General features: G+C 47.8%; 1 protein-coding gene across 1 annotated transcript; it reads right to left on the reverse strand.

Moving 5' to 3' along the window:
• Positions 1-392: 392 nt before the first annotated feature.
• On the reverse strand, positions 393-3,465 carry LOC124274646. The gene is made up of 3 exons (XM_046710006.1): positions 2,997-3,465; positions 2,089-2,887; positions 393-465 (listed from the first exon to the last, which is right to left on the reverse strand). Exons 1-3 carry the CDS (start codon positions 3,463-3,465, stop codon positions 393-395), a joined length of 1,341 nt encoding a protein of 446 aa, XP_046565962.1.
• Positions 3,466-10,151: the final 6,686 nt, after the last annotated feature.

Raw genomic sequence — 10,151 nt, forward strand, 5'->3', positions numbered from 1 at the left:
GCAACACACCACTCGTCCGTGGCGGGTGACGTCACGCTCCAGATGACGTCACGATCTCTATAAATACGAGCGCTAACCATGCAACTTCCTCAATGTCTAAACCATAACCTGTAACCCTACCACTCCTAGAGGCCGTCCTTGTTAGAACGTTGCTCAACATTCGGAAAATAAGTTTCCCAATGTGGGGAAGGAGGGTGGGAATTATCATATAAGTATTTCATAAAAACAGGAATTACTATGGAATTCCCCCTTTTTATTACAATACTTACTCCTAATATCATGAGACTTTGTCATAGCGGACGGCGGTAACCGAGCCTCGTCCTGACAAGTCGCCGATATAAGGAGAGGTATTGTAAAGCGAAGGAAAATCCCTGCGGTCATGCCAACCTAGGTCAGGTCGACCCGGCCTTGACATTGCCACCCACGCGGGGGCGGGTCAGCCCGACCTGGTAGGAGTTGCCTCCCCTAGAACATAGGGAACTTCAGTGCACAATAATAGAGAAAGAAAATTTACTCACCTTTGGCTTGTAAATCTTCAAGATGGTCGGTCTGGCCGTTACCATGACTTCCATCCCGTGAAGGGTATACAGAAGTTTCTTCTCCAATCCCCGTTAAGGGAAAATGACATTTATGGCACTAAGGAGCACAATGTTATTGGTACCCATAAAAGCAGCCCATATAACATTACTATAAACACACTAACTCTGCAACCACAGCGCAATATACTCAATATTGCGGGAGGACAAATATTCCAAATTCACAGAAATATCGACATCGTCATTTACAGAGCGATAGATTCTGTGCTACTGCGAGGGGAAGACGTTTACACCCGTTTCGCTGTGTAGCAACGTTTCTGATATAAAATCTCGCAAAAGTGGAAGGTTGTCTCCAGTAATAGCATCTAAAGAGACTGAGGAGGCGAATGCTAGTGAGGCCGAGATAGCCCTTAATTCGTGTGATTTTTCACTACTAGAGGTCAGCAGGTCGGATTTACCTGCCTGATCATAGGCTACCCTGACAGTGCCCGTAATCCACTTAGAGAAAGAGGCTGCCGCAATTTCTCTACCTTCCGTTGTGTAGGAAATAAACAACCTTCTCTGTGTAGTCCGTAGGGGTTTAACCCTGTGGATATACCACTTAAGGGCGCGTACAGGACAAACTAAGCGATTCGAATCCTTTTTCTGCAAGGTATTGGAGAGAGAAGGGATTGTAATCGGAGCTAAATACTCATGTGGTTTCTGAGTCTTAGCCCTGAACTCTGGAAGAGTTTGTAAGCTTACTAAGTCATCCTGTCAACGTAAACTTTGGAAATCAACAGCGTGTAACTCACTTCGGCGACACGCTGTAGCCACAGCCATGAGGAAGGCTGTTTTGTAAGAAACGAGCCGTAACTCTGCCGTCTCCATTGGCTCGAACGGGGCTTGCTTCAAAGCTTCGAGGACTAAGAATACATCCCATTCGGGAGTCAACTGTTTCGACACCGCGAACGCAGACATTGACGTCATTAGATCTCTCAGGACTGGTCCCCCGAGAAGTCGGGACCCCCGCTTTGGCGTATTGTGGTACAAATCGCAGAGGAGTAAGATTTAATAGTTCTAGCTTTACGGTGTGAATTCACCTGTAGGTGATTTAGAAACTCGGCTAAGTCTTTCACCATTGGACGTAAGGTATCCACCTGTTGTGACTTCGTCCAATCCACCCAGCACTGCCAGTGTGACTGATATAGTCTTTCAGTTGACGAGCGCCTGGACTGAGCGACGCGTTCGGCAACTGCTTTAGAAAAAACTCGCGTCTGGAGGGAGTCTTTGACAGTTTCCAGGCGTGTAGGTCTAACACTGACGGGTTCTTGTGGCATATCCTCGACTGAGGTTGCACTAACAGATCGAACCGGCGTGGAAGCGCTATCGGTGGGGCCACTAGGAGCTCGAGCAGCGTGGGAAACCACGGTTGAGCCAGCCATCTTGGAGCTATGAGAGTGAGAAACTTTCCTTTCGCGCTTTCCTTATCACCCGATCCAGTATCGGAGGTGGAGGAAAGGCATAGGCGACCAGACCCGTCCAATCTAATGTGAGAGCACCGTGTGCCCACACTAGGGGGTTCGGAACCGGGGACACAAACAGGGGGAGTCTGTGATTCAACCGTGTGGCCAACAGAACCACATGGGGAGTTTCCCAAGCTGACAATTTCCCTTTCACCACCGAATGGTGTAGTGTCCATTCTGTCTGAACCACCATGCCCCTTCTGCTCAGGGCGTCGGCCAGTACATTTATCTTCCCCTGAATGTGTTGAGCTATTAAGTGACCCTTCAGATCTCTCATTTTGTTGGGAACTATGAGTGTTCTCTGACAGAGTTCGGGAGACTGTGTCCCCCCCTCCTTGTTTATGGACGCGGCAACCGTTGTGTTGTCTGTACGAAGGAGAGTCACTTTGTTCGCCAAGTGGGGTTTGAACACCTCCACTGCCCGATTGACCACTTCCATCTCCAGGACATTGATGTGGAGATTGCGAAAGGTGCGGTTCCCACTGAACGTCGGCCTGTAGGGTGCCCAGATGTGCCCCCCAGCCCGTCTGTGGGTGGGTGTCGGTTGGTGTAATGACATGGTCGGAGACAGGAAGTCTCGCGCTAACCGTTGACTTATTGACGAGTTGAACCACGTCCCGAGGGGAACGGGTGTGTCCCAGCTCAGATGGTCCCACTTGGAGGCTAGCATCAGCTGTAGCTCTCTTTTTGCCAGTTTCGCCCAGGGTAGAATTTTTGAAAATGATTCAATCTGACCTAGGAGAAAGTGAATCTCTCTCGGCGTGGAGAAAGTCTTTTTGCACAACTTGTGTGCTAGCGTGACAAAGGCGTTCAGACGGTGATCGGCGGGAGACACAGTGGCTTCCCCTAGGTCGTTTCACCCCGAGAATAGTAAATCTCTGAGAAGGGACTAGTTCCGATTTCTCGAGATTTATTACAAACCCTAGTTTCACAAAAAATTCCTGAATCTGCTGACTCTGTGAAGCACAGAGGAGATTCGACCTGGCAGGACTCAGGGAATCGTCCAGGTAAGCATGAAACCGGAGACCCAGGCAGTGGAGCCTTGCTACCACTGCTTTCATGACTCGGGTGAATACGTAGGGGGCTGAGGCTAGACCGAACGGAAGAGCATGGAACTCGTACATGCGATCCTCGAACACAAACCGGAGGTATTTTTTCGACGTTTTGTGAATAGGAATGTGAAGATAGGCGTCTTTTAAGTCTATTGAAATAGCCCAGTCGCCTTGATTTAGAGAGGTTCTTATGGAAGTGAGAGTTTCCATTTTGAACGCCTCTACTAGCGTGTACTTGTTCAGGTGAGACAGGTCTAATACTGGCCTCCAGTCTCCGTTTCTTTTGGGGACTAGGAACAGTCGGGAGTAAAATCCCAGCCCGGGATTCGGGAGGGGAACGATCACCCCTTTTCCGAGAAACTCCCTTATCATTTGACGCAACGACGACAATTGATTTTTGTCTCTGGGGAGTGCAGACAGAGGAGGGTCTTATGTTAGCGGCGAGTACGATACGCCGTGAAACTAAATGCAGTATCCGACCCTTAGTACGGAATGTACCCAAGGTCGAGTGTCTCCTCTTCCCATGCTGGTAGGAAGTGTGACAACCTGCCAGCTATAGGGAATTCTGCCCCTGATACGGAGGCCTGACTGGGTACAGGGTCCTGAGTGGACACCGGTATCAGAGACTCTCTGTTGAGCTCTCTTTGGGGGAAGGAGTCAGGAACGACCTGTGGCCTTCCCTGCCGGCCGCCGAACTTGACTCGCCACCCTTGGGTGGCTCTGTTGGAGGACTGCTTCGTCCCCCTTTTCCGATTCGGTCAGTGTCGTTTGGCACCAGTCGGACCGGACGCGGCGGCAGTTTGGGGAGGAGGTACAGTCAACTTCCCCACGGAAAGAGACGGAGGCTGACGGGTGTACAGCGCGTCGTATTTCCGCCTGTCCGCCAGCTGCTGCATTCGGTCAGGGAGACCCGTGCCGAAGAGTTGCCGACTCTCAATGGGGGCACACCTAAACTGCGCCCTTGTCTGCTCGTCGTAAGAGCAAGCAGCCAAGGTCGCGGCTCGCCTCGTTAGCAGGAGACATGCCATGAAGCGCCCTTGCAAGCGTGACAGATGTGACAACGCAGTCAGAGCTAATGTCATCCACGCTTGCAAGGGAGGCGTGTCCGCCTCCAAGTCCTTAGGCAGGGCCAGGAAGGTCCCATCGAGAAGCCAGAAAAGATGTGAAATCACCCCAAAGTAGTGGCGGCACATCTCCTCCCAGCTCCTCAGGTTTTCCGAAGCTATCAGCAATTTTGCAGGGTTCTCCGCAGGAAAACGTGAGAGGAACTCAGGGGGCACGGGGGGAGCTGCCAGGGAGAACAGCTCCGCCCCGTCCGGCGTAAAGCAAGAGTATGTGCCCTGACCGTAAATACGAGGGGATTTACGGGTGGGCACTTTACCTGTCTTCATGGATCTACCGTCCTCCGGCAGGTCTGAATTTCCCGATCCTCGGATCAGGTCATTCAGCTCCGTCCATATCTCATCCAAGTCCCTAGAGAAGGGTAGGGAGAGGAAGGACGTAGGTGCACGTGTTCCCCTACTGCCGTGGGGGGTCCAAGTTCCCGAAGGATTTGCTGTCCGATCGCACTGACAAGAGGAAATCCTTCAGGGAGAGGATGGATTCGGTGAAGGAATAATCCCCCACTGTGCTTCCCTCCCCCACATCCGAGGGGGTGGATGGACCCCTAGGGACAGTCAGGTTAGGCCCAGTGGGTCCTTCCCGACTGCCCTAGACGGTAGAGGAGGGTCCCACCCTAGGGTGAGACTCCTCCTCGTACAGGATGCTCGAGTTCACGGACGAGGAGTCATCCGGGTCTGAGTCCACGTCCATGGGACGCTGCCCTTCTCCTTTGGGCAAACCTAGCGGGACTGTCGGGGCCTGCATGGTCGTCGCACCCGTGTCTCGCCTAACAACCCGAGCAAAGGTCGAGGGTGGGTCCCTTGGAGCTGAAAGGGCCTGGGGGAAGCTTCCAGAGGTCGCTACCCCACTAGGCACATTCTGCTGCCGTAGAGAAGACAGAACCTGCTCCAGAAGCAAACTTTGCCTCTGGATGTCCTGGCCGGCACCCACCGCAGGGCCGGCCGGAACCTGACCCGTAGCCAGGTCGGCCCACGAGGCTGAAGGCTCGGTGTCCCGTTGGGATACACCGACCCTAATCCTGTCGGTCCCGTATGGACGTTCGGGAACTATCTGGGCCGTTGACTCCAGACCCAGGGGATCTGACGAAGCTGGCACCTGGGAACTCGGGCCGACCTCAACCCCAAGGGTGATGTCAGACACAGGAAAGTCGGGGATGCAGTGACGTCCGGGACAAATCCGGAGGTCCCAGGCAGCGGGGAGGTGGCCCTGAGGGCCCCTACACCCGCCACCACGTCGGAGAAAGACCGGTGGTCCGTCACCGACGACGAAGAGCTCTCGTTGGAGAGATGGCGTTCGGAAAGTCGCTTGAAACGAAGCTCCCGTTTCAGCGGCGCCTTCGAGCAGCGCCTCTCCAACTGGGTCCACTGCTCCGGTGTCCAATCCTTGCACACAGCACAAGACGGCGACCGAGAGCAGTGGCGGCACATAAACATAAGGGGTGCGGATCATCTGCCTTCAGATTAATGCCCGCACCCCCGAGCTTCCACACCAAAACACTTCAAAGAACTATGTGACATAATTCTTTGACTAAAAGAGCAAACTGGGCTGCTAGGGTATTATACCAGGGGTGTGCTCCGTAGCAGCCAAAATTGAAAAGAGGAAGTTGCATGGTTAGCGCTCGTATTTATAGAGATCGTGACGTCATCAGGAGCATGACGTCACCCGCCACGGACGAGTGGTGTGTTGCCCCGGGCGCAGCGTAGCATAGCGCTAGAACCATATGTCTGGGAAAATCTTTACGTTTGTTTCCCAGTTTTGGGGTAACAAATTTCGTGTATTTTGTAAGTTTGGCTAGTATGGGCAAATTGAAAAGAACTCATGATATTGGCAGTAAGTATTGTAATTAAAACTAAAAACTATGCATATGTACTCAAGACATGTGAGACATTATTGTAATTATTTATATGATGCTAATCTGTATTCTATGCAATCTTTATCACTTCCGCATTGTACATTGACTTGTCAGGCAATTAATTACTGTATATGACATTTATAATCTTAATTGGTCATCCCCCCTTGGCCGTGTCTGCCATCACATCAACTGGTCAAAGAAGTGCTATTGTTTTTCTATATGTCCATTGTCGAGTCGTGGCCTGTCCATTGTTGTCAAAAATTGTATATATACTTAATATGCTCACATCTATATGTGGAAGGAGTACGAGTCTGGTATTCTGACAATCTGTGTAGGGACATCCACGAGCGGGATAATGCTGCTCGTTGGAAACGCCCTGGGGTTGAGCAGGTAATCCGCTCACCTCATTTATGTCTTGTGTATTTTTTTGTCATGTAACTAAAGAAGTTTGAACTCTACGTATTCCTTCGTCTTGTCAACATATTGAACGTACACCTCATCTTAAACATGAGCTAATTCCCCAGTCGACACAATTATCCACGCTTTGACATGATGACAACTGACATGCATCCTGACATCGGTTACCAAGGGTACTTTTGACAACGAGGTGGCAGACGAGAATGGCTTGGTGACTTCAATACAGTATGACGTCATGCAAAATTCTTCCGCAACCTCTTTATGAAACCAGTTTCGGTTTGAAAGCATAAAAACAACAAAAATACGCTATTTTGTCAATTTTATGCAGGTAAGTCGTGGGTAATAAATAAAACACAACACTCAGTCTCATTACATGCAAATTATACGAAACTTGTGACCTTCCTATATTTCGCTCGGTCAGATACCATAGAAAGGTCATGAGTTTCGTATAATTTGTATGTAATGAGACCTCGTGTAGTATTCTCTATATATGCAATACATTTTTTTGGTACTACATGTACTAGTATATCCTAAAGTTACAACATTTTCAATGTGCAATTTCAATATGCTCATCAACAAAGAATTTCTACATTTCTACAAATACATGTAATCTTGTCAAAACATGTGGAATGCAATCAAAACCATATTGTATTTTCCTTAAAGAGATTTAAAGGGAAAGAGTGCAATATTGTCTTGCTTTGACAATGTTTCGCAAGCCATTCTGAAGCATTCGGAAATATAGGAACAGTTTGCTGAGTGAGGGGCATAAAACAAACAACCAACCAGCTTTGTAACATACAGATATTTCCACTGTTGAATGGCTAAAGCCATCTTGATCTTTAAAAATTAATGCATGCATTTCCACGTAAAATTGTATTCGCATATTAAGAATTGGCAAGCTACATAATGTTCAGTAGTGTAATTCCAAGGTACATAGTTGGGTCATTGATGTTGCCCTTCTAATACATAATTTATATAATCAAAGTTAACCAGGCTTTTGGAAAACGTCCACTGAGGCAGTCACATTCTTTTTATTGCTTAAGTTTTAGATAAACAGATAGAAAAGCAGTTGGGTGTAGACTCCCCAGCCATGGTAAGCTCTTGCCCTCAGCCAAGAGGATTGTACTGACTGTCTGTGGCCAGACCAGCTATTTGTTTGTTGTTTAACACCACACTCAGCAATATTCCAGCTATATAGAGACTGTCTGTAAATAAACAAATCTTGACAAGACCAACCAGTGATCAACAGCATGAGTATCGATCTATGCACTTGGGCCACAATGACATACCAAAAATATACAAACATAAAGAAACAGAATTCATTATGTGAAAGTTTCAGGAATTTGAAAATATTAACTATACATTGAATATTTATAATACTTATCCTATCTCACAGAGTGTACTCTCTCTTTAATTCGACTGTTGAGTGGAAACGAACTGTAAACAAATTTTCTGGCCTACACCCTTTGCCCGAACACTCCCCACTGCCCCCGTTCCTGGACAGCCTGGCGGCTTCCTGATAACCATACAACATGCTCTCCGGTTGGTCATGTGACTCCCCCGTCCTGTCATTCTCATCTTGGAGCAATTGTTGTATTCTGTGAAGTGGGGATGGTTGGGCGGGAATCCATTGCATGAGATAGGATAAGTATTATAAATATACAGTTTATAGTTAAAATATTCAAATTTTTAAGACAGAATGTGATGTCTTTGATGTCATTGAGCCCAAGGATGGAGGACAACGGCAGGAGGGTAAAAAGCCTATCCTCTTGTCCTGGCAGTTGGCTCTTCACTATGAAGTCCCATCGGTGACCCAGACAAACTCTGCTGTGCCTCTTCCTCTCGAAACGTATGTGATAGACATCCAGAGTGTGGAGTTCCAACATACATGCAGCAGTAGCAAGAGCTACCAGGAAGAAGGTCTTGAAAATGATGCGCTCAATATTTTTCTCTTCGGGAGGTTCGGTAAAGCTTAACAGATCGACAAACCAACTCAAGTTGGCCAGTAAGGTGCGACCAAAAGCAGTGTTATCTACTAACTCCTGTAGTATTCGTGGAAGAAGTGCTGGTGGTAGGAACGAGTTAGCATTGGTTGTTGAACCTGGTCGCAAACAGATCAATCTGCAGGTTGTTAATCGGTAGGCAAATTGTTTTGACCTGGACAGAGAGTTGGCGATGACATTCTTTACTCCCAGTATGTGAGTTGCTCTTGCTGAGATTGCCAGGGATTCTATCATTTGGGAGAATTGACTTGATTGCTCACTCTAGAAGGTGCGACAATCCTGTTGAACCCAGATGATTGATGAACCATACCACCGTCAAGTTGTCTGATTGTATCAGAAGACTGGTCATATGTAGATCCTTAGCCCAATGTGCAATGGCTAGGATGACTGCCTTGAACACCAGTCCTCCAGCCCTGCCACTTGTTGATCATAAAGATGAGCTCCCCATGCTGAAAGTGATGCGTCTAAGAAGAGGTGATGAGTGTGAGTTGACAGCATCAAGCAAACTCCTACTCAGACACTCCATTCGTCGAGCCACCAACACCGATGGTGATGGAGCGACAAATGTAAAAGGATTGGCACTTGGGGATTGGTGCTCCTCTGGATCGGCCATAGATGTAGTTGATCTCTGGTCATGAGGGCTTGGGCTAACGTTAGTAAACCCAGCAACTCCTGTCACTGTCGCAGTGTTTTCTTCTGCATACTCACTATATAGAGGTATGATGTGTTGAGTCAATGAGCCACCACTTAATGTACTGATGGAGCGCTGAAAGTAGAAGGATAGGTAAACTGGGAACCTCAGGAATGGACGTAGAACGGGACACTTCCATAAAAGTTGATTTGTTGAGCCACCACGAAAAGTAGTAGGAACTGTGCCTGGGGAGCAGTTATTGCGCTAAAGTGCAATTGCTGTCTTGCTATAATGCTGCCTTGTGCTTCATTGCTCTCTTTGTTATTTCACAGAATCCAGTAATCCCTTGTTCATGTTATAGACCCGGTAGGCATTGCATTCTGTAAGTATGTAGTCAAAACTTCACACACACAAAAAACTTTTGTGATAATACAGTTGAACTGTATAGTAGTCAATGTGGTTGTCTACCGAGTCACAAAGAACTACCCGTGTACCTCCAGTCAACTCCCTGTATGACGTCACCGGTGCATTATTAGGTTAACCTCCATGATATTTGATGCAATAAATGGTAGACTGAGTGCAGGTGTATGAAGTTGGATTCAGCTCTCATTTCTTGATGTTGAAAATCTACTCTAGCTGGTGGAGAATTGTAGATGTAGGCAGCGTTCGAAATAATTGCCGGCCTGGAGGACCAGGGCTGGTTGTTATTGTATCAGGCCAGCAGTTTCAAATATTTGCAGGCCCTTGTGGCCTTCAGTAAATTATCTTGGTTTTTTTTCAACTTTAATCTTTCCCATAATTTTTTTCTTTATTGACGTTCCAGAATCATCCATGATCCACCATGTTACGATAACTTACAGTTTCACTTCCTGGTATTTCAGTGCTTTGCCCAAGGGAATGTCAGCACCAGTCTTCAACAAATAAAAACTTCTCTCTGTGCCATAGGCTTTGCTAATTGATTTGGTAGAAATAGTGAGAAACTGAGTACAGTGTAGTTTTGGTTTGACTGGGCCTGCAGATTTCATTCCCAGCC

Source organism: Haliotis rubra, unplaced genomic scaffold (genome assembly GCF_003918875.1).
Source record: "Haliotis rubra isolate DU_JTF1 unplaced genomic scaffold, ASM391887v1 Scf1925, whole genome shotgun sequence".
NCBI lineage: Eukaryota > Metazoa > Mollusca > Gastropoda > Lepetellida > Haliotidae > Haliotis > Haliotis rubra.